At 33.9% G+C, this 25,274-nt stretch overlaps 1 protein-coding gene across 1 annotated transcript in view; it reads right to left on the reverse strand.

Moving 5' to 3' along the window:
• The window catches only part of LOC133177046 (uncharacterized), a 35,719-nt gene extending 15,528 nt beyond the window's left edge, over positions 1 to 20,191 (reverse strand). The window contains exons 1-16 of the mRNA XM_061312137.1: positions 20,071 to 20,191; positions 19,389 to 19,532; positions 18,760 to 18,936; positions 18,349 to 18,400; positions 18,033 to 18,101; positions 13,619 to 13,695; positions 11,388 to 11,594; positions 11,039 to 11,137; positions 9,993 to 10,133; positions 8,171 to 8,308; positions 5,302 to 5,533; positions 4,058 to 4,293; positions 3,549 to 3,644; positions 3,279 to 3,416; positions 2,744 to 2,884; positions 689 to 826 (exon numbers count right to left, since the gene is read on the reverse strand). Coding sequence (XP_061168121.1) covers positions 689 to 826; positions 2,744 to 2,884; positions 3,279 to 3,416; positions 3,549 to 3,644; positions 4,058 to 4,293; positions 5,302 to 5,533; positions 8,171 to 8,308; positions 9,993 to 10,133; positions 11,039 to 11,137; positions 11,388 to 11,594; positions 13,619 to 13,695; positions 18,033 to 18,101; positions 18,349 to 18,400; positions 18,760 to 18,936; positions 19,389 to 19,532; positions 20,071 to 20,116 — 2,131 coding nt within the window. The 5' untranslated portion in view covers positions 20,117 to 20,191. The remainder of the gene's footprint in view (positions 1 to 688; positions 827 to 2,743; positions 2,885 to 3,278; positions 3,417 to 3,548; positions 3,645 to 4,057; positions 4,294 to 5,301; positions 5,534 to 8,170; positions 8,309 to 9,992; positions 10,134 to 11,038; positions 11,138 to 11,387; positions 11,595 to 13,618; positions 13,696 to 18,032; positions 18,102 to 18,348; positions 18,401 to 18,759; positions 18,937 to 19,388; positions 19,533 to 20,070) is intronic.
• Between the last annotated feature and the right edge of the window lie 5,083 nt (positions 20,192 to 25,274).

A 25,274-nucleotide genomic window follows, 5' to 3' on the forward strand; every position in this document is an offset into this window, starting at 1 on the left:
AAAGAAAGAAAGAAAAAGAAATCCTCACGTCAGGGGTCCTGATTCCATGCGTGTTTGTGGGACCTGGGCATACTTTATTCATTATTTATGGGATGACTGCAGCGTCGTCTACTTGAGAAATTACAAAACCCTGATTGTTTTTCTCATTTCTCGACCGATCACATTAAGACTTTCGGTGACAAACAACCTGTAAAACTTCACTGAGGTGCCAACTGCTTACTTATATCTCCCTTTTGATAGGTGCAAGCAAACTCCCCCTTCCCCTCCAAAAAACGAATGAAGTTTCTCAGGGGTCCCACGACCATGAGTGGACTAATGATCCCTGACGTTGTAAGGATGGCGTAAAAATTAAATAATGAAAAAGCAACCATCGCATAGAACTAAACGATGGTAGTATATAATGAAGATCAGGTAATCAATAGAAACAAATATTAAAAAAAATTATAACATATTTTTACAGAAATCTAAATATATTAGAATACCTAGGAGAAGAGATATACATGTAAGACATCATTCAGAAATTCTATATTCTTAGTACAATGAAATCACATACTGCACTACAAAAGTTCCCCCTATATTACGAATTCAAAATCATTTTTGCCAATTGAAATTTTAAAACCTTTCTCACTCAAAAGCATAATAAATCTATACCCACAATATTCAAATGTCATTTCAAAGAAACTGATACCAATTAAGCATTTATCTCCCTGATATCCTATTTTACATCCTTTAGTGCAATTTCCGCTAACATAATTGCATGCGTTGTCTTGGCAATTTCTGCTACAGTTGTTAAGACAGTCCTGACCATAGGTGCCATTTTCACATGCTGAAAAATGAAACACCCGTGGACATATTTAAAAAGCGTTAACTTGAAATACATAAAACTTCATTATGTAAGCGACAGATTTATAAAATGCAATAGTTTTGATAAAAGTTAAATATTAAAAGGTGCGTTATATACTGTAAAACTCTCGCAGAGTATGTTATTGGATATGAATATAAAATTTATTATGTCGTAAGTTCTTAATGGAAATAAACATTAATTAGGTACCATTTTTGCAGAGGGGTGGTTCCCTATATCCCGGAGCACAGCCACCATTGCAGGTCCCATTAACTGGGTTGCATACAGCACCATTAGAACATTTGCCACACGTCTCGGTACATCCATCGCCATATGTACCAGAGGCACACGCTGCTCAAGAAATAGAAAACTTTTTAAACCAGGGATTTAATTTTGAATCAAATGTACGAGAATTCGAACATTGGGGTTACAAAAGAATAAGGTATAATAAAACAGCAGACCGTCACAGCCGTGTATAATATGAATTGTTTTTAAGACACCTCAATGAAATCAAGATGATGCTATACCCTGCGCTGATATTTCGTTAATATAATTAGGAGCTAATCTATAAACAAGTTACCATAAGCCCCAGTCTAGACTAAGCTTTTATGGATGAAGCATCAAAGGATGCACACTACAAGACTTTCTTCGGATGTTGGATATTTTCTGTAAGAGTGGCCAAGTTAAGGTTTTTAGAGCGAGTCCATTCCTATGTAACTGTAAGCCTTTGTGTAACCAAACTTGAATGGATGGTGCATCTAGGGATGTACACTACCAAATATGTTTTTGATGCTAGATCTGATCTACATTTTCCGGATGATTGCTCAGGTTAAAGTTTTAGAGCATGTCTCTTAAGAACTTTAAGCCCAATATTGCATAAACTTGCATGGATGATGCACACTACGACACATGCTGCTGGATCTGACCTAAATCTTCAAGATAACTGACTCTGACCAGGTTTAAGTTCTTGAAGCAAATTTATTTCTATGTAACTATATAAAATCTATAGATATCAAAAGTGCATGGATGATAATCTAATGATTCACACTACCAAAATTGCTTCAGATGGAGAATTTTGAGCAACTTTTTCCGATGAGTGACAAGTGTTTGGAGCAGGTCTATTTTCAACTAATAACAATTATGCCCTATGATGACCAAACTTGCATAGATAACGCACCTATGAATTCACTTACAAATATGCTTCGAATGCCGGATCTAATCTACATTTTCTGGATGAGCGAATACGTTACTGTATTTAGAGCACATCCGTTTCTTAGTAACAGTAAGCACTATGATGACTCAACATGCTTTAATATATGATGTTTCTTGGGATACACACTCAGACAAGCCTTTTGGATCTGACTTAATTTTCTAAATGATCGAATAAGCTTAAGATTTTGGAGCATGTCCATTAAAAGGTAACTTTAAGCCTTCATAGATCAAGTTTGCACTGATGATGCGTCTAGGACTTTGCAATACCGAACAATTATTTGTTGTGAGACTTTGCTTTACTTATAAATTACATTCGTCCAGTTGAGCTTCGTAATCTGCGATTATCGATTACCTTTTCCCCTAAATATTTTTCCAGTATGCTTAAAGTAACGAGTGTTTAATGGATACATTTGTCAGTTGCAGATGACAAACTTTTTTGTGAAAGTTGCTCATCCGAGCCAGACGGACTTGCAGACAAAGTGATCCCTACGTGTCTACTATGTTTGCAACACGTAGGTCAATAATTTTTCAGTGTTTTGTTTTAAATCCATTCTTGTAAACTTACTCCAATTAATCAAATCTACCATTTAACTGATATCTTCTTTTCAAATTTATTTCTATAGCTTAATTTATGTTTTATATATGTACATTTTATTTCAAAGAAATAGAAAGATAACTGTAGTGAATTACTCTGATCGCACGTGGAGCCTTGGTAACCAGCAGAGCATCCTTCTGGACAACTTCCGGTCACGGAATTACAAACTCTGTTATTTTTACAAAACTGAGAACATGTCTGCAAACAATTTTCTCCGTAATGTCCTGCTAGGCAAGCTGTGTGGGAAAACATATTGTGCATATATCTATAAATCATTACTTGCTGAAAAATAGAAACATCAAACTAATATGGGTATGTAAAGCAATCTCAACGTACACCAGGACGTGATATGGTATTCTCTTGTAATTGATAAACTTTTCATGGATTTTTATAAAATCTAAACAGCCATGATTCTGTAATGATTGTGAATAAACATAGTTCCTGACTAGTTTTTCAACAACTCATTGTCTCGCCACCTTTTGCTATTTCAAGACAAACATTTTCAATTTCACATTCCTAGGAGGAAAAGGCACAAAACACAATGACTCAAATTTGATGCAGTATGTGATCTCACAATGAATAAAAGACGCAAGATCCAGAGAGAATTCTCAAAAAATTAATGAAACCCACCATCTTTACAGAGTGTTCCATTATAGCCTGCTGTACACCCATTGGGACAAGCCCCTGTTTCTATGTTACATACATCATTATTCCGACAGTTCCCACACTGTTCTAAACAGTTCACTCCGTACGTTCTGTTCTGACAATCTTAAAAAAAATCAATTTAATCATTTTTTGGACTAAAATTCGTTTTTGTCTTTTTTCAATGCCAGATTAAATAATACATATAATGAATCATTATAACTATAATTGATTATTAGTTAATGTTTAGCAACTTACTTTGGTCGATGCTGGGACATGCCCCGGTGACATAGTCACAAACCTGACAAATACACGACTTCTCACAATATGTGCCGTATCTTCCCGCTGGACAACCTGTAGTTGATAGTTGAAAATATGTATTTTTGATTAAGAAATTAATGAGCGCAATAATGCACACTATATATTTATCTTTCTTCAATATCTAGAAGGGTAAGATAAGTAATTCATTGTTTTCATGGCTTCTATAATATCCAATCCATTTTTTTTTCAATTTTATAGGACAGTAAAATGTACTTGATTAAAACAAAGTACCCGATTCCTTAATCATTAATATTATAAGACAGTTACTTGTAAAACTAGATAATTTTACCACAGTATCCAATTCCTTTTCAAAATTAAAGGACAGTTAAAACTAGATACTAGTAATTAAAATACAGTATCCAAAGATTTTTTTCCTAAAATGTGGCCACCTTCTAACATACTCATGCACATAAAGATTTTAATTTAGAAATTAAAAAAAAACATACCTGTTGCCAAAATTTCACAGAATCCTAGACCAGGATTGGGTCCCCATGCGGAGGGATATGTCACACCACTTCTTCTTTCATTAGTAACATTGATGGACTTTGCCAGGCCTAGACAAGGAATGGTTTGTACGTATTCTGGGACACCAGTAGAGTTCCAGGTAAAGCAATCGCGACGATTGGTTCCGTCAGAGATGGATACGGTAAATCCGGCATAATTTGATGCTGCGCTAGCTGTTCAGGAAAGAAAAAGTGTGGGAATGAAACTTATAAAATATTAGTTTTGAACTAGAGGTAACCAGAAACAATGATTCTATGACCAGCATAGATAGTTGATGTGATACGGTCCTTGATTTTGTGTCTATTGTGATAGATAATAATGATTTTTTTTTTGGTTCATCTGTTTATCATGTAGACTTTTGGGGATTCTTTGCAAAGAGCAATAGTCATTTTAAAGAAGATGGGCGAACAAGACGAGCAAAATGCTTATTGTGAGATAAATAAGAAAATAATATCTCAATTGTAGTATTTTTTAAAAATTTCATTGAACATTAACGTATACATGTACTTTACGTAAAATCTCCACAATTTACAACGATCTCACAAATATTAAATTATTTGTCTATGAAATAGCTTACACACACCAAAGAGGGCAAAAATGATCATTTCTTTACATTTTAAGACAATTTTTCCTTATGATTTGGTTTTGGCTCCATTTTTTGTCGAAAGATTATACTCAAAGTACTATGCGTAAAAATGTACTTTTTCGGTTACCAAAAACATGGATCAAACACCCACTTTATGTAAAAATTCATTTTTATGACATAACATTCATATCTTTCCGAGAAATACTTGAAGTCTATTCAGTCAAGTGTTATATAACATGACATGATTTAAATGATTTAAATGCTGTTATTTGTTCAGAGCTGTATAGCGTAGTGGTTAGCGTGTAATCTCTAAGGAAATGGATTCTTAGGATTTTTTATAACTTCGGTTCGAAGCCAAAGAAAACCACTTTTTTTTTTTAAATCATAGCATGTTTTGTTTGTAAAAATATTATATTTTCATACAGTAATGATTACATTAGAACTTAACTCTAAATACTAAATTCACAAATTGAATATGACTTTTATACATTTGAACCTACAGGCATTTTGCACACCTTGTTCGCCCATCTCCTTTTTTCTATTTCTATTAGACAGTAATGATTGGCTATTTCATAGCGTTGTGATTTCTGGTCATTCTTCATACCTTGGGTACTAAATGTTAAGGTGATTTCTCTTAGCACTCTTTCTGTTGTCAGTTGAAAAAGGAAAGCTGTAGAACCAATGGTGTTGGAGAAAGGGGCGTTCTGGAAGGCACATGAAGCGTTGTTACCATCAAATAATCCTGCTACATTATACGATATCGAACCTGTCGCCACATTTCCCTCCCAAGTATTCACCAACTGTCCTTGCACATTGTTGTAAAAATTGTTGGCTGTTTGAAAAGTTGAAAATTTCCTGATAAATATCTGTTTTAACATTAATCAAACCTGCACAAACTGTTTTAAAGATTTCTATTACATGCCTTTTAAGGTAAAGCGTCCTATGTTTAAGTCCTTATCTCAACTTAAAATTGTCAAGCAAATTTAATATTTTGATGACCAATGTATTATGATGTTTATTTCCATGTCAGACTTAACTTAATTTTCTCATAAAAATTAAAGAAAATTATTTTTCTACGATTCAACATTTCAATGCATATTGCTTGGATAATTTAAACAACAGGCCCATGGGGCACATCGCTCCCTTGAGCACATTGGCTAGAAAAAAGCATTTAGTATTGAAAAGGTTAAATATATATGTGATCATAAATACCCCCTCCCCTCAGGAATGGGGGGAGGCTGATTTATTCACACTTGAATGTACAGTAACTGAGGATGCTTTCATATTTCTTTGACTATTCATGGCTTTAGATTTTTTTTCCATATATTTGATCTTCTATTGTGGCCCCGCCCTACCCCAGGAGACATGATTTGAACAAATTTGAATATACTTTATCTGAGGATGCTTCTGATTGAATATGACTCATCATGGATTTGCTTTTCTTGGGAAGATTATTTTAACAATTCATCCTATGTATTCTCATGTAAATGTTTGATCATCAATTATGACTCCTCCCTACCCCTTGGGGTCATGATTTGAACAATCTTGAATGTTGACTACCTGAGGATGCTTCGATATAAATATCTCCAATCATGGTTTTACTGTTCTTGAAAAGAAAAGTTTTTACCTATATATTTCTATGTAAAACTTTGTTTGCTCATTGTGAACCAACCCGAGCCCCGGTTGTCATGATTTGAACAAACTTGAATCTACACTACCTAAGGATGCTTCCATATAAATATCACTAATCATGGCTTTACTGTTCGTGAGAAGGAGATTTTTAAATATTTTTCCTATATATTTCTATGTAAAACTTTGATTGCCTATTGTGGCCCCACCCTTCTCCCAGGGGTCAAGATTTGAACAAATCTGTATCTACATTATGTCAGGAAGCTTTCACATAAGTTTCGTCTTTTCTAGCCCTGTGATTCTTGAGAACAAGATTTTTAAATACCTCCATCCAATTTTCACTATTTCTTAGTTATCTCCCCTTACGAGGGTTGTTCGGAAAGTTCGTGGACTATGCCAATCTTCGTTATACTATCTTCAAGAAATTTAAAAAGAGCACATTATCATATGTAAAAATATGTATTTTGTTTAAGTGTAAAGTTTCATTCCATGTGATTTAATAGAATTCATGTTATTCAATTTTAAAACCAACACGTTTTGTAACCACGGAGCAAACTCCACAACACTGTAACATCAAAAACATACCGGCATGAGGTTCCCAAAAATACTATCCCTATACATACCGGTATCACACAGTATTGCCTTATACCTGTGCACTCATTAAAAACGTTTCTCTATCACTTGAAATCTATTTTGCTAACAATTGTTCCAGTAGCATCATTTTGTTTGTCAATGCTATATTTTTTTTTCATTGCAAAAGTGCTTTCAGAAGATCAGCATCTGTGAAGCGCCAAACTCTTAGCATGACGTTACTAACTTTTCAATGTTTTGATAAGATTTTTACAGATAATCCGTTTTCTCACAGATCACCATCGTCTAAGTAGAGTAGTCTATCATTCAAATACCGCTTGTACTATGTCACACATATGCATGGCTAGCTTTTGACATATTTCCTACTTCCTCCGGCATTTTCATAGGTTTTTTTCAGGAGATTTCCAGAGTACAACACAAAATTGTATGGTTAGCTGCTGCTTCGTGACGTTCTATAACGTCATCTTTTTTGCCTTTTTCAATGAGGACTACCTATCTTCTGAAACTGATTTCTTTTCAAAGAAGCAAAATATTCAGTCATAATTTGGAATCAGAAACGATGAAACAGTTCTTAATTTGAAAGTGTAGAATTTTTCCGTTTTTGTGCCATTTTACAGAAGATTTGACTTCAGACATTATTTAGTGTCTTGATTGTAAATTACAGAATTTTGACCTGCTTCGTGATCCGATTTTCGCATTTTTTAAGTTTAGATAAGTTTGAAATAAACCACGATATTTTAAAAAAAATTAAATACACATTATTTGAATTTACTGTTGAAATATTTCTTCCAAATTTGAATATAATTAATATGACGTTAAGTAAAAAGTTATGACGGTAGTCCATCTTAATGTGGACCCACTGCTTAATTACCGCAAACAAATAAATAATTAAAATGATTTGGTACTGTATATTGTATCCTCACCTTGACGTGAATAACTTTGAAAGCAAAAAGGTCATCCTTTTTTTTAATATATAATTTTATTCAAGTTTCATGAAAATATACGAGAAGCATAAGTTTGAGCTATTTTGAAGAAAAACGAAACGATTCGAATTTCTTTTATTTCTCAAATGTTGCAAACTTTTAATAAATATTATCAAAATAAAACTGTTCTGAATGAATTTTAACTGTTCTGAATGAATTTTAACTATCACATGTTTTCTGACACCCAAGATAACAATTTTTATTATTATTAACTAATATATGCAATATATATGGCCCCACCTAAAAACTTAATTTTAAATACTTACTGTTAAAACACTTGGTACCCACGTACCCGGTCTGACATCCTTGGCTGTCACAGGCTCCCGTCACAGGGTTACATCGACTGTTGACACAATTACCACAGGAGATTCCGCAGTCTTCGCCAAAAGTTCCAGATATACATTCTTTAAGAATACCAAAATCTTTGTTACTCATTTCTGCAGCAAACGGACCATTCAATGAAAAACTACAGTGTTTAGTGAATCTCCGAACCAACTACAATATTTCTGTCACCACTTGTCAGATATGACGACTTGTCAGATGTTAATGTTGACTTGTCAGACACTCGTCAGACAATTAAGTCAAATCTTTTTGTTGACTGTTTATTTATCTAGGTGTTTAGAAATTCAACATAAACACGTGTTTATGCCCATTTTGTGCCATCCAGTGGACAATATATATATTCTATAAAAAAAAAATAACATAAGGATCTGACAAGTCAACATAAATATCTGACAAGTCAACATAATTATCTGACAAGTCGACATAGCATCTGAGATGTCGACTTAAAAAAAATTGTAGACTTGTCAGATAATTGTTACGACTTGTCAGAAATTATGTCGAGTTATTAGATAAATATGATGACTTGTCAGAAAATTATGTCGATTTGTTAGAAAATTGTGAACACTTGTCACAAATTGCGTCTTTGTGTCAGATCAGATGTTTGCTTCTTGGACTTTCAGTGACGTAGCTACCATGTATGCTTCTATAGCAAACCATCCACATTATTTTCAGAATATACATAAATAAATTAAATAATTCATGTAATAATACATAAATAAATAAAAAATACATAAATTCTTTGATAAAAGAAAGTATTTTGATTAATTTGTTTCATTATTAGTCCCCTACCGGTGAAACCGGAGGGGACTATAGGTTTCCTCTGAGTCTGTCCGTCTAGCTGTCTAGCTGTCTGTCTGTCTGTCCGTCTGTCTCACTTGGTTTTCCGCACTTTTCTCCTAAACGCTTGCAGATATTGAGCTGATTTTTGGTGTGTGAGTGTATCTTGATGAGTTACAGATCAAGTTTGCATTTCGTTCCGCTTCATTGATTTTTGACGGAATTACGGCCTTTTCAATTTTTAAGGGTTTTCCGCAATTTTCTTCTAAACGCTTTCAGATATTGAGCTGATTTTTGGTAAGTGATGTTACCTTGATTAGTTTTAGATCAAGTTTCATTTCGTTCCGCTTCATTGATTTTTGACGGAATTATGGCATTTTTAATTCTTAACGGGAACCAGATTGCACTTGCCGGTAGGGGACTAGTATTGCTAATGCAATTCTCTCAGAATGCTTGTTCAAAAATAATTTGTTTCCATTATCTTCACAATGAATATCAATTCCAAGGGCTCCCCTCTTTGTATCCACTTCGGGGGGGGGGGGGGGAGCTTAATGCGGCCCCAGGTCCCCTGCAGTCATAATTTTTGCCTAGCTACGTCACTGACTCTTATGTAGAACAGGTATTATGCTAACAAGTAAAATGTCAGCTAATGGCATCAATGCTCTATGATAACATGATACTGAGTTCCTAGTCCTGAAGATTATTATCTGACAAGTCGACATAACCATCTGACAAGTGATGCCACATAAATTACACAAATACACAGGGTTATATAATTCATATTATATTATATTATATTATATTTAATACATTATTTTTTTTGGATTATTTTGACGTTTTAAAACCAACTCTCTCTCTCTCTTATTTTAATAAAATTTAGTATATATCGACTGTTGCAGTAAAAAAAGCTGTTTGATGCGGTGTTAGTCTGTATCATTACAGAAGAGTTAAAGGGTTAAATTAACTTACCCACAGTACACTGACTAGATCTGTATCCAGCAGCACAACCTGATGGACACGCTCCTGTAGTCTTGTCACAATCCGCGCCATCTTTACAAAATCCGCAGATCTCCTTACAGTCCTCTCCCCAGCGTCCGGTTATGTTACAGACTATAATGTAATGTACAGACTATAATGTAATGTACAGTCTGTAATGTCATGTACAGACTATAATGTAAGATACAGACTATAATGTAATGTACAGACTAAAATGTAATGTACAGACTAAAATGTAATGCACAGACTACAATGTAATGTACAGGCTATAATGTAATGTACAGGCTCTAATGTAATGTACAGACTATAATGTAATGTACAGACTATAATGTAATGTAGAGACTATAGAGACTATAATGTAATGTACAGACTATAATGTAATGTAGAGACTATAGAGACTATAATGTAATGTACAGACTATAATGTAATGTACAGACTATAATTTAATGTACAGACTAAAATGTAATGTACCGACTATAATGTAAGTTACAGACTATAATGTAGTGTACAGACTATAATGTAATGTAAGACTATAATGTAATGTACAGACTATAATGTAATGTACAGACTATAATGTAATGTACAGACTATAATGTAATGTAATGTACAGACTACATGGCCGTAGGAACCGGGGGGCACGGGGGGGCCAATAATTTTGCCGATATATAGATTACTCTAGTAAACTTAGATACCATATGCTTATGCCCCCTCAAAAAAACGTCTGATTTTTGGATAGTGCCCCCTCAACTGTCAACTGAAAATGTATGGTTGTGCCCCCCCCCCCAAACTGAATTTGCTTCCTACGAGCCTGGACTATAATGTAATGTACAGACTATAATGTAATGTACAGGCTCTAATGTAATGTACAGACTAAAATGTAATGTACAGACTATATTATAATGTACAGACTATAATGTAATGTACAGACTGTAATGTAATGTACAGGTTATAATGTAATGAACAGACTATAATATAATTGCCCAGTCTTGTAATGACATTGGGTTGAGATATTTGAATACCTGACAAGTAACTAATGCATTGTCCAGTCTCATAATGACATTCGTCCGGGCAGGCACAGGTCTGGGAACAGTCGTATCCGTATCTTTGAAAAGGACAACCTGGAAATTAATAGAATTGAGAGATAACCCACATTGTTACTCCCCTTACACATTAGTCTAAACCAAGGACTACTATTAGGTATTACAGATCTATAAAGGAGCTAGCGAGAGCCCTGAGAATGACTTTATTTGAAATCTTAAATTCTAATAAATGCACAAATAAACGTCGCTGATCTATTTAAATATTTTTAATTCAGTCTAATTAAGGCTTACAAAGCTAAGCATGTTGTTCCATTGAATAAGTACAAACCTGTCACTGCGACCTCACAGATATCAAACTCAATCGTGGTCGTTCTCTGGGTGGTAAACACTGTTAAATATCTACCTCTTCCAATGCAGGGATAAGTGTCCGATGCTAAGGGAATAGTGTTTAACTTTGAGCGGTAACATATTTGTCCAGTGAATAGATTGGAGAGATTGGAAATGGAAATGAAGAATCCCTCATTACCTACAGCTCCTGCAGAGAAAAGTCATATTTTTGATAAAAAAAATATTGTCGCGAATCGACAGTTCGATAAGAACTGCGAACGCTAACTCCCGATTCCCACCTACATTATTTCTGCACACTCAAAATTCAACAAGTTTGAAATATTTGTTACTAAATATTCTTTGAATGCAAAGCTGACTTCATTAGTAATTGATTAATACTAGTAGCTCAAATATTAATGTTAATTAACTTATTGCTGTTAAATTCAACTCTTTCTGATAAGGTGGTTAATTTTTCCCATTGAAATCAGACTTTAAAATGTAACCTGATTTTAAAAATACCCATAGATTTGGATAACTGACCTATAAAACTTTCAAATCGATAAACTTATGTTAAACTAATCATATCTCATTTATTTAGTAAAACTAAATAGTTGTAAACATCTCCCCACATTGAAACAACACGAAAAAATCATTCAAATATGTTAAATCTGAACATGTTCGTAAAAAGGCTGAGATCTATGATTTCCACCATATTACTCTGCATTTTCTTTAGCTGAACGGCCCCTATATAAGCCATTCACTTGGTCAAAGTTCAGTGTTATTAGTTTTCACCGGTGTGGACGGATGTATTCTTCAAAGCTATTGTGAAAACTGTCGGTTGTTATAAAAGTAACTGTGTGCTTCTTCCAAGGAGAAGAGAAAGTTACCAAAGAAACTTACATCAGTTGCACAGGTCAGTGCAGTACAAACAAACACAATACACGTAAACTGCAATAAAATGCAAATAAAAATTGTGTAAGATAACCAACACGAGCATTCCACCCATGACAAGAAAGCAGTCAGGTATAACGAATGCAAAGGAGTATACCCCAGTGCTGATATCGGAAATAGGAAAACTAATATGGCGTATGCTGTTAATCTAAATCTATGAATGTAATACTAATGTTTTGTTTATAATGTTTACTTTTTCAACTTCATTCTAATTTTAAATTTCTGATTTTTTTTTTAAATTAGTAACAAAACCTTATAAAAATCTTCAGCAGTTACGAAGTTTTAAAATGATGAATGTTATTACTTTGGCTCATCTTTCAGTACTGTATCAGTGCTTTAATCTCTCTCTCTATCTCTCTCTCTCTCTCTCTCTTACCTGAGGGAAAAGTGATGTTGACTTCATCAATCCTCCTTACGCTGGCAAACTCCACGAGAAACATTGACGAAGCAACGGCTGTGGGAGACATATCGATACAAGTTGCTGGGTTACCATCATTGCCATTAGTTGCTGCTGCGTTGTAGGGAAGAAAACTTTGAGGCCGGTTTAAGGCCAAATTATCTAAATTGTGTAGAAATTATTTTGTTAATGTAAACATGACATGACGAAAGAAAGGAAATAACGAGTGGGATATGGAATAAGTATGTAACACCGTTTTTCAAACAGTCGGAAGGGGGGGGGGGGGGGCGAGACGCAGTAGTTGGAGCGTTTGCTCTAGAGTCGCGAAGTCGCAGGTTCGAATCCCACTGCGGGACTTTAGATAAACCGAGGTCCCGTGTCGCAGTAGGTGCTGGCTCGAAAAAGATCTCTCATCGTTCAATGGTCCTGATTGCCGAGTATAGGTCTAAATTTGTAGCCCTTCATCGGGAAGTGGTGGCGTCTCGATATGTGTGAAAAATTCTCGAAAAGGACGCTAAACAAACAAATAAATCAAAGGGGGGAATGAAAAAAAATTGACTAGCAAAAAAAAGAGGAAAGAAAGATGTAAACTCAAAAGTTTTTTTCGGGAGGGAGATTCCAAGATTTTGGCCATACTGCATCAAAAAGGGGGTAGGCAGCCAGGCTTTCAGTGATAATTTTCATATTTATTTAACAGCAAAGTCGGGCAAAAAAATGAAGGGGGCAATTTTTAATTCCGAAAAAGATGAAACGATTATTGCAATATCACATGACAATAACATTATTTTGATTCGCTAAAATCTGTAAATCCATTTTATATAAATATATTACATTCTAAAAATCTAAAATATAAAAAATTAAAAAAAAAAATTAAGTACTCTTACCGTAAGCATCAATATTCCGAAAAAAGAGACAAATCAGTACACAAGTTATCAGCTCTGTTCCTGCCATTTGTTCGGATGTAAACGTTATAGGACACAGAGATGACCATGGCGGAAATTGATGACGGATGAAGCTCGATTAAAACGGACGTTATTACATCGGTGGTCAGGCTGGTCATAAGAACGTAAAACACAGCGGATAAAATTATAAGCAATGTGATTCATTTATGATTTTATTTTAACTGCGTAAAAGCTCGTTATGTAAGTTTATTAACGTGAATTGCAAAAAATAAACACACCCAGCAGTCCATCCTTGATAAAACATAGAAATATACGTATAGATTTTTATGTAAGAGTTATTAATAAACTAGGAAACAACCAGTCAGTAGAATATTTGATTCAATCTTGCACAGTTTTAAAAATCACAGCCAAATTTGGACAGGAGAACCTGATTTTTTAAAAATGTAACTTGTGAAAAGTCTGGAAACCGCCAAAATGGACATTCCGTAAAAAAAAGAAAAAGAACACAGATGTAACTTACATTAAGTCGGTTTATAGTTTTTTTTTTCTTTTTTCTTTTTTTTTTTTTAATAGAAACATCGTTGATGGATTTTCTATTTTCTCAGTGAAATACAATTGTAAAATAATTTTTGAAAGAATTTTTTTGTACAAAGTGAACACAACATAACCTTTCGTTTTCATTCAACGTAGAAAAAGCATAAGAAAAGGATTATTCATTTATTTTACATGTACGTGAGTATAATTTCTGAGGTAAAGGTTTCTTTGGCGTTTGTGTTAATGAGCGCTATGAAGACTGTTGACTGGATATGTTCATTGCTGATTAGAAGGGGCTTAATGTCTTAACATATCAGAGTTTTATAATACACGTTTATTTCTATTTTTTATTTTATTTTTTTTGAACTTCAAGATGGTTACATTTATGAGACATGTAACACATGAATAAAGAACTAGTGTTAATAAGTGTTTAAAGAGTCCTACTCCCAAGAGTACATTCTGTACTTTACTTAAGGATAAATAGAATATTTAATGCAATGATACACCGTGCATTTGTAGTGAGTGCAGTTCTTGGAGAACAAGTACGAGCCCCCCCCCCCCCTTCACTTTTCAAAGTAAAACAATACATAGTGTGCAAGATATAGTTAAAGAGTTTGTAGATTCTTTCTTATAATCCAACTGTTCCCCTTTTAAAGAATACATGATGTGCATGGAGGAGTTAATCAATTAGTCTGAAAAAGCATTTTCACACGATTCCTTCAGGCCCACTGGAAGCAATTTCAAGCGGGGGGGGGGGGGGCAAACTTTTCCAGTTTGAGGGTAGGGTGGAGGTACAGACCAAAGAAAAATTCACTGACAAAAAAAGTCATCAGGCGTAAGTAATTATTGAGGGGGCACATGCATAAACTAGCTTCTTTTTCTTTAGTATACTATATATCGGCATAATTATTGGTTGCGGGGGGGGGGGGGTGTTCCTACGGGTCTGTCCTATAGGCCTACAATGTAACATACATGTAGTTATTGCAGCCCGGAGGACCGGGCTGCTCTATACATATAAGTTTAAGTGTTGGTATATGGGGATTGAGGTGGGAGAAGTTATTCAGAATTAAAGGTTTTCTAAACATTAAAAAGATTGTTAATCAGAATGTTCTTTCCCTTTATAAATTACGAGATACACAATATATTTACTTCCATAAAGTGAATCTGTAAAAATATATATGTTTTTCATATTTAATATATAAAGTTGCGTATCATTTACTATCGAAAAAACGACAGGTCCCTTTTTTTAGAACATCGAATTTTACTTATCGCATAAAAACGTAAAAATGTACTTTACACAGTTCGTGTTTTAAATTCTTAAAGTGAAAGACATTTTTGAAAATAGGTGATGCATGTGTCTGGTTTCAAATTATATTTTATGCAGCCAACATTTACTTGAGGAATTGATAAAGTTTAAAAGGGTATCGTTTTTGTTCGATTTTCATCCGACTATAAGTTTTCAAAATATTCTCGACTATCGTCTCCATCATTTAGACGCATGCCTTTTTCACACATATCGAAGCGGTTTGATGATCAAGACTCATTTCCATTGTTTATTTTATTTATTTCCCGGGCGACAATTGATGGTTACATCAATGTTTTCTTGTTTTACATTTTTCCCAATGCTAATAAAACTAAGTATATTGCTCCGTAAACTGGATATCCTTGAACTAAACATCGTCATGAAATCATCTCTGGGCATCGTCCTTACACATTTATTGCAATAGTCACTGGTATTTAGTAAGGACATCAATACATTATTAGCGGAGAACAATCTAAGTATTTTAAAACTCACCGGAAATTTATGATTCACTAAGCATGTCCAATGATTAAATATATCATATTCATATATCAACATCTTTGTATTTTTGTGAAGTTTTTCCCAATCTTTCTCATCCTTTTATTTGGTTCAAAAATGACAAATCAATCGACACACAATAATAATTCATATTAACTAAATGTATATTTACAAACGTATTTTTGTCCTCTAATTAATTGCGAATCATTAGAAGTCGGTGCAGTTTCATTATAACAAAAAATCACGTTGTCTTGGTCAATTATATTTTTACAAACATTCTCTAGAACATTCTATATAAACTGTAGGGATGTCAATTTTGTCCATAATTCATATTCGATTATTCAATGAAAGTATTCGAATATATAAATATAAAGTCTGGTTTATCTTAAATGTACATGATCATACTCTCATGACAGGTTTTGCATAAGTATTTGGAAGTAAAATTGAATGTAGACTTTGTCGGTATACAATAAGGAATTCTACATTTGATATTTGTCAATGTTTAAAATAAATGATTGTAAGTGTATACAACCGAAATATAATTTTAACTAATGATATCTAAACAAGCTCAAACTGGCGAGCCAGTCGTTTAACCAGGGGCAGGATTGTCGTTTAATCATCAGATTCAAATATACGTAATTAATTACAATTATCTGCTTAATAAGAGATATAATCTTTGATACAATGTTTTGAAAATATAAACAAACACTTCCATAGACAATTTTCCTACGTCATTTATTTCCCGATAATGATTTTAAAATTAATATTCAACCCGACATAATCAAGTAATTGATGTATTATTCTGAAATTGAGCCCTTTACAATATTACAGCCTGATTCTATAGAAGATGTAATTCAATGATCAATAAAATGTATTTTCATAAGTACACTCTTCAAGTCTTTTACACATTTAAGAAGGTTTTCATTTCGCTGTCCTGGACTCAATCATATCAAACTATTGAAAATACTTTTTGTATTATACATTAATAATTCCTGTTTATTTGTTTTATACCTTACTCAAAATAAAATAGTTTAGAAGATCTTTAAGATAAGAAAGTAGCGAAAGAAATCAGGGGATCGCTAGTAAATAAAACGGGGATAATTCCAGCACTGTTCTAATTAAAATTTATTACCTTTTGTGAAATATGAAAAACACCGAATATTCGAATCATAAATTCTTATTCGAATATTTACTCATCGAATGAATATATATTCGAATGTTCGAATATTCGTTGACATCCCTAATTCAAAGGTAAGCAGATATTCAGATAAGTTTTGTGTTTTGATGGTTACTTTTTGTAAAATAGTCTACTGTTTCTTTAGAGAATAAGAAAAATATGTTCATGTAAAAAATAAAGTGACTTGTAACTTGATAATTTACAGTCAAGTAAAACATGCTTATTACAACAATAAATTTCTTTTTCTTACGGCAAATGTTACTTAAGTGATCGTTAAATTTCACACATCTAAATAGGAAGCGTAGTTTGAGATAAATCATCCAATAGTAAAAGTCTGTCTGCTCCTTGATAAAATCAAAGTACTGGTTGTAAACGATGAACTGTTTTCAGACTCAGTTTCGTGAAATGCACAAAAATATACTTCATGTCAATAAAATTTGTCCACCCTGTTTTCGTTGACCAGTCTCGGGTTCAATAATAGTGGCGAAAATATACAGTATATGAAGTCATACAGGTAGATGATTTTCTATTTAGATCGTTAGAACTCTTTCGTAAATTTCCCAAAAATCTTTGAATGGATACTAAAGAAATCCTGAGATACAACCAAGAAACAGCACACCCATTTCTTTAAAATTTGAATTGCCCTTTCCGTGTCCAGGGTTCTTCGTGTGGAGATGTACACAGAATTAGTTGATGTGACCATGTGATCATAATCCACAAATCATGGCAAAGGAAGTTCTATTCATTAGGTGGGCTTGGAAGACCATTTCTTGTAAACAAACGACATACTAAAAATATATACATGTATTTGACAATTAATTTCCGATAAAATTAGAATGACAATCTATAAAGATGAACTGTTTCTGAAATTTTCGGAACATTACCTACCTTCTCGTAGATCGTCTTCTTGTAGCATGGTATGTTGGCTCAACCTGTGTCTTCCTTGGGCATATTCTAAAGGAATATATGTATATATAATTATATGAACAGCATTCTCATACTTTTTATATATAGAATCCACTTTTTCCATATTTTCATGAAAATTTCAGGAAAGTCTTTAGCTATTCTTTCCAACGTTGTGTATACATATTATTTATTGTAGTTTTAAAAAAAATGGAGCTTTACCTGTTTAATAAGGTATGACATATCAAAGCGATGATGAGAAAAAATATTAATGCCCCGACCCCAATCAACGCCAACATAGGAACAGAAAGTCCAAATAAAACTGCTGGGCTGTCAAAAACTAATCCCTTTTCTGGAATTTAAAAATAGAAGAAGGAATACACAACTGATGTACATGTGATTGATGTCAAGTTCATTTTCCACTTTATTAACAAAGAGATTGAGCGCTTCTCAGAAAATGAAGAGAAAATAATGAAGTTTTCTTTATATCTGTATATGGGAGCATCTCCAAAACAGTTGTTTGAATTTCACAATTACGTACATGCATCATTTTTAAAAAATTAATTTACGGGCCCTGTTTTACTGATTTTAGAAGTGATTTACAGTTTGACATAGCGCTTTTCAACCCGAAGATCTATGAAGGAGTAAAACTTATAATCACTTAATTACAAACTAATCAGAGGTTATGTGGCCTTTTGTAATAAACCATACGTGGAGTGGTGGTGGTGGTTTGAGTCGTTACTATAGTTATTATGGTGACAGGCTGTGTCCTTTCCGTGGTCAAAACCGTTCCGTTCGCACATGTGCCATTCATTGGGTCGCAGTTATTGTTAACACACATGGTACAGCGTAGAAGGCAATCTTCACCATAAAAACCATGGGAACATCCTTTTGACAAAAAATAAAATTTTGTATAATAAAACGAGACTTGGATAATTGGGTATATGAAACCGATACACTGAAACTTTTAGATGAATTGATACATGTATAACATATAACATAACATATCCGATGACTGATTTCTCTTTTTAGATCTAATGGGAAGTTGAGTAATGGATAATCTATGCTGTATGTGTTAAATGCATTGTCATTTAAGTAAAACAAATTGGAATGATTAAGTGAGCGTGTTGCATTTTTTTTTCAATTTCGGCCTGCGTATATATTTTGCAATTGACTGCACTTTGAATTTGTTTTTCTTCCGTGCAAGAGTCATTTGCATGCAGGAAAATTGAATGCATGTAGACTTACAATGTTACTTCCCATTCAAGAGGCCCCTCTCATGCACTGCTTCGCAATGCTTGCATAGAAAGTTATAGGCAATGATTGTATAAGATACCTACTTGATAGACATAGAATACCCTCGTATCCGGCCGAACATCCTTGGCACAGTCCCGTCACCCCGTCACAGGGAGCATCGTTTTTACAGAACCCGCATTTTTGGGAGCATTCTGGGCCATATGTCCTGTTTGTGCACTCTCCGGAAACTAACACAGAAAAATGGAGAAGAATTTTAAAACTTCTATATTATATATACATTCATTGTTCAATTCTAAAAGCTCTCTCTCCCTCTCTGTTAGGGTGTGTGTGTGTGTGTATGCACACATCATAATTCTTTTTTTTTCTTAATATATATACCTTTATTTCAACCACTAAGGAATGAAATATTCATTAATTTGAGATTCTCTTGTACTTGTAGATGAAGTATTTGTACATGTAATAATACTATGATAGAACTTTTTGTGGATATTGGGGATTATTACATGTAAGTAATAAAAGTCAATTCATGAAAAAATTATTATCTACAGTATATATATCACAGCAAGGTAAAACAATGGTTAGATTGTTTTTCCTCCTACATGCTAAGTGTTTGCCTCTTCAGATTTTATCATTCCTTTTTCACATTCCTCTTCATTGTATCATTCGTTTAAATAAGATACAATAAAGTAATGTACATATGTACAGTTTATACTTATATATGTATATATTTAATGTTTAATGACATCTTTAAACAAAATTACTCACCTAAATGTGCACATTTAGCGAATACTATCAGCCAGAGTAGTTTCATTACTCACTTTGAACGGTTGTCGTACAAACAATAATGCGGATATTTGTATACAATCGTCCGGAATTACGCTGAAATTGAGTGCATGCATTCATAATGACTATGTATACCGTACGTAAGAATGCATGTATGTATATCCATGTTTATTTGTAACAGTAAATATCAATTATGATATTTTAACACGAAATTAATTAGAAGTTTAATTAAGACAATATTCAAGTAGTTAATGGAAGGGAATTTATTTTTAATTCGATATATGATAAATTGAACTTCTGTCAAATGTCCCCAATCATATACAATGACCATAGCCGCGGAGGAAGGAGGGGGTGTTTTATACAATCGATAAAACAAGCAAACAGAAAAACAGTTACAAATCTGACCAACCCTGCTTTTAGAGAATACCTGGCTCCGATCATTCTTACCAATTTATCAGGCAGATACAAAAACAAAAAAAGAAAACACACAGAGTTCTCTATGACTTTTAAAGAAATTACCAAAAGGTTCCAGTTTTAAATCCATACAAATACTCGTAGCTCTCTCACCTATACATAAAATTCCTCATAAGACTATATATGTACATGTGTTATATTGTAAATTTTGTACTGCCACTTGGTAAATTTAATATTTACCACACGGGTGCTTAAAACTCAACAATTTTATTTGTGAGTTGAAAAATTTGAAGACTTACGAGTGCTAGATGCTAATCTTCTCGAGTTCCAAGCTCTCGATTATACCGGGGGGGGGGGGGGTGTTTCAAGTATAGAATCCATGTAATAATTTTTTTTACGTATATATATTTAATTCTTTATGATATCACTCAGATATTTCATATCTTACGATCTGACAAAGAATGTTTAAATCATCATCTACATGATCTGTTATGCTGATATACTTAACAAGAGGCCCATGGGCCACATCGCTCACCTGAGTAACTTTGGCCATGCTGTTCTTTACCAGATTTCCCCCTTGTAATACTTATTGTGGCCCCGCCCTACCCCCGGAGGTCATGATTTTAACAATTTAAAATCTACACTATCCCAGGATGCTTCCACGTAATTTCAGTTTTTCTGGCCCAATTGTTTTTGAGAAGAAGATTTTTAAAGATTTTTCCTATTTATTTCAATGTAAAAATTGGATTCCCTATTGTGGCCCCGTCCTACCCCCGGGGTCATGATTTTTACAATTTAGCATCTACACTACCCCAGGATGCTTCCACATAACTTTCAGTTTTTCTGGCCCAGTGGTTCTTGAGAAGAAAATTTTTAAAGATTCTTCCTATTTATTTCAATGTAAAAATTGGATTCCCTATTGTGGCCCTGCCCTACCCCCGGGGGTCATGATTTTAACAATTTAGAATCTCCACTACCCCAGGATGCTTCCACGTAAGTTTCAACTTTTCTGGCCTAGTGGTTCTTGAGAAGAAGATTTTTAAAGATTTTTCCTATATATTTCAATGTAAAACTTGGATTCCCTACTGTGGTCCCGCCCTACCCCCGGGGGTCATGATTTTTACAATTTAAAATTTACACTATCTCAGGATGCTTCCACATAAGTTTCAGCTTTTTTGTGATTCTTGAGAAAAAGATTTTTTAATGACCCCACCCTATTTTTGTCTTTTCTTGATTATCTCCCCTTGTAAGGGGAATTGGCCCTTTATTTTAATAATTTAAACTCCCCTTTGCCCAAGAATACTTTGTACCAAGTTTGGTTAAAATTGGCCCAGTGGTTCTTGAGAAGAAGTTGAAAATGTGAAAAGTTTACAGACGGACGGTCGGACGAACGGACGACGGACAACGGGTGATCAGAAAAGCTCACTTGAGCTTTCAGCTCAGGTGAGCTAAAAATTGAAAACAGACCCCCTTTCCCTTAAAATTTGACTTGAATTTCGGTTATCGAGTCAGTATTGTATTGTTTATCATAGTAAACTACTGTTATATATAGTAAACAATTGCTAAGTATAAAGGTCAAAGTACATTCTTTGATTTACTTTATTAAACGCTATATGGAATTTTGATTTATTATAGTTAATACTTTGTTTTTCTTTTGTAAAAAGTATGATATTTTGATTTGATAAATGTTTACTAAAAACTTTGATTAACTGTTATTAATCACCATAGAGCTTTGATTTAGAATATGTAAAAAAAAAAACAAAACAAAACAAACAAACACAAAAACAAAAACAAAAAACTTTTATACTTTGATTTAGTATGATAATTTATAGTAAATAAGAGTTTTCTACAGTATATTGTTATATACTTATTTTTTTTTAAAGGAAGAGGGACAATTGAAATAAAATTAGACATCGTGACATGTGTATTTTTAACATATCTTCAAAACATCAAATGTTTACATTTGCCAATACTTTCAAAGTCTTTTTTTTTACACTGTGAATCAACATTACAAAAGTAGACTAAGCACTGTTCGTTTAGTCGTTATCCTTTACATATTAGATGTCACTGAACAGGAATCAATATTTTCAGCACTATAAATTTCCTGAAATAGGCTACCATAGATTATCAGTAGATTTCTTGTGCAGTCAATGAAACATATCAATAATCTAATATTCAACTTACATGAACTTACTTTATATGATTATTTGTACAGACATAAATTAATATAAACAATAAAATATCTTTCTTTCTTTGTTAGTACGGGAATTAATGGTTGCAGCTATTAGTGAAAAAAATACATAATTGCTTGCGCGGGTTACAGGTTTTGTTTTTTTTTTCTGCAATAGCTGCAACGTTAATTCCCATACGAACAGCCAAAGAAAGCATTTTATTGTTTAATAAACCAGTAAAACTTCCAACTGTAAACTGTATTTAACGATGGAAAATATACTATACACAGTTTATGAAACCAACCATATATGTCTCCAGCATACTGATTACGTAACGTGTCAAGGGGATTCGTACTCTGTTAATTCCAGGATCTAAGGGATTTGAATTAACTCAAAACTGAAAAAAAAAAACGAAAAAATTTTCCTCTATCAAATGATTGTACTAATATAGTTTTTTCTTCTCAAAAATGATATGACTATATCACTTTTGTTCTGCAAATATATAAGAAATAAGACTTGCGGGGAAAATCACAATTAATCGGCCTTAACTTAATAATTTATGAATTTTATATACCTCTGGATAGAAACATGCCTTATTCAGGCAGTAACATCTATCTTATAGACAAGTCCTAGCCTAATAAAGGATTTCAAACTCCAGAAGCAGCAGTTACTCTGTTAATGCCTTTTTTTAGGACGGACAGTGAACTGCTTATCTCTGAAGTTTTAAACTTTCCCTAATCGAGGAAGAACGGCTAAGAGATAGACGAACCTTTAAGAGGTCAACCTTTACAATCTAGCCACTAAACTGTAGTCAGCCTCTATAGGAATGGTCCTAACAATGCGATGTGGCAAGCCTTCAATATTTGGCAATTTACCTGACCAAACTAATCTGTAATGTTTACAACTTCTTCCTCTGTTTGGGCTTGTAGAACTGACCGACTGCAGATGTATATATAACCGCTGTGCGTCACGTGATTAGCAGCAATTTCTAGATCACTAGATCCTAGCAAAAGGTTTATTATCTCCATAGTTGAGTTTCTACATCACCCTTGCTGTAGGCCTCTTGTATCAATGAAAAACATGATAGTTACACTACCATGCCTTCGATGACATGCGACCCGCATATGCATGAAAATCATAAAAGTATATCATAGAGTGGGATTTATTCTACATTCCAAATTACAGAATTGCCCTGTAGTAACAAAAGAATTTTTCGTAATATATAAGTACAATAATTTAACAAATGGCATGATTCAACCACATATTACTACATGTAATTCAAAATGACCTTTTCTTCATAAATAAACTTTGCATCTAAGCTCCATTCCCTGATTTTCTTTACAGTCTTCGTTTTGATGACTCTCTGGACAGGATCTGACTTTATTCCCACATTTCTTTTTTTCTCAACTCTTTCATCAATGGCATTGAAGTGGATAGCCTGTACCTTTCTTTTCAGGAATTGGGGGTACTGCATCCGTTTTACGTTTGTTTCACTCACATTGAGACGCCACCACTTTCCGGTTGAGGACTGCACATTTAGACCTGTACTCGACACTTACTGCCTTTGAGCAGTGAGGGATCCTTTTCGTGCCAGCATCTACTACAACACGAGACCTCGGTTTATATCTCATCCGAAGGACCTGTCTCCGTGTCACACTAGATTTGAACCCGCGACAACTCCATACTCCGCGACCCTAAAGCAAACGTTCTAACCACTGTGCCATGTTTTACATTTGAGAGACACTGGTAAGGAAAGCTTTGTTGGTTTGATGAAACATCCTTCTCTCCATCATCCTTAGAGGAGTGATCTGCCTTCTGACTTGGCGAATCTTTTCTTAATCACTTTCATTGTCCGAAACTCCCCTATGAGTTTTCCCGGATCTTGAGATAACTATTCATGATCATCCCCCTACTCATTTCCTCTTCACCTCTACTTTCTTTTGCACCAGGTTTATCAAATCTTCCTGTGCCAGTCCTGGATGACTGTTCTTTACATGTCTCGTCTGGTTGGATTCTCATAATTGCAAAAGTCACAACCTGAATATTGAAAAGTCCTCATTGCTCATTTAAAAGCATACCTCCTGTAGTCCCCCCTCCTTAGCTGAGTGTAAACACATGGGGTAGCGCCGAAACTCATAGTTTGGAGTTGTCTTTGTCATCAAAAATACACAAAGATTACATATACGTTTGATCACAAATTTTCATAAATAATTTTGAATACGTAGACTATTTACTAGTATCAACATAATGATCATGAAGCCATGTAGGTAGCTTTCTATTTCTAACACGGCGATTTTTGTAATTGTTTATTGAATTTTCTGGAACTGTGGCATGTTTCCAGTCTCTCTCTCTGGCCACGCAGTTTCTTTTGTTTCTTGAGTTTCTTTTCGATTAAGTATTTGTGCTTCTTCCTCATGCGATCAACATGTATTACTTACTCACCTCCTTGGGATCCACAGTTAAGCATAGATGTCAAATCACATATCTTTTCTGCAAAAAACTTGTAAATTTTAGAGGTGTACCAGACCTTCTCCGAGAAAAGAAAACTTATACTTCTTTACCGTTTTAAAATGTTTTCCATTTTAGCTTTCGATCGTGGTA

This window comes from Saccostrea echinata, unplaced genomic scaffold (assembly GCF_033153115.1).
Source record: "Saccostrea echinata isolate AGI-Se365-2 ecotype Australia unplaced genomic scaffold, CSIRO_AGI_Sech_v1 ptg000086l, whole genome shotgun sequence".
NCBI classification, from domain to species: domain Eukaryota; kingdom Metazoa; phylum Mollusca; class Bivalvia; order Ostreida; family Ostreidae; genus Saccostrea; species Saccostrea echinata.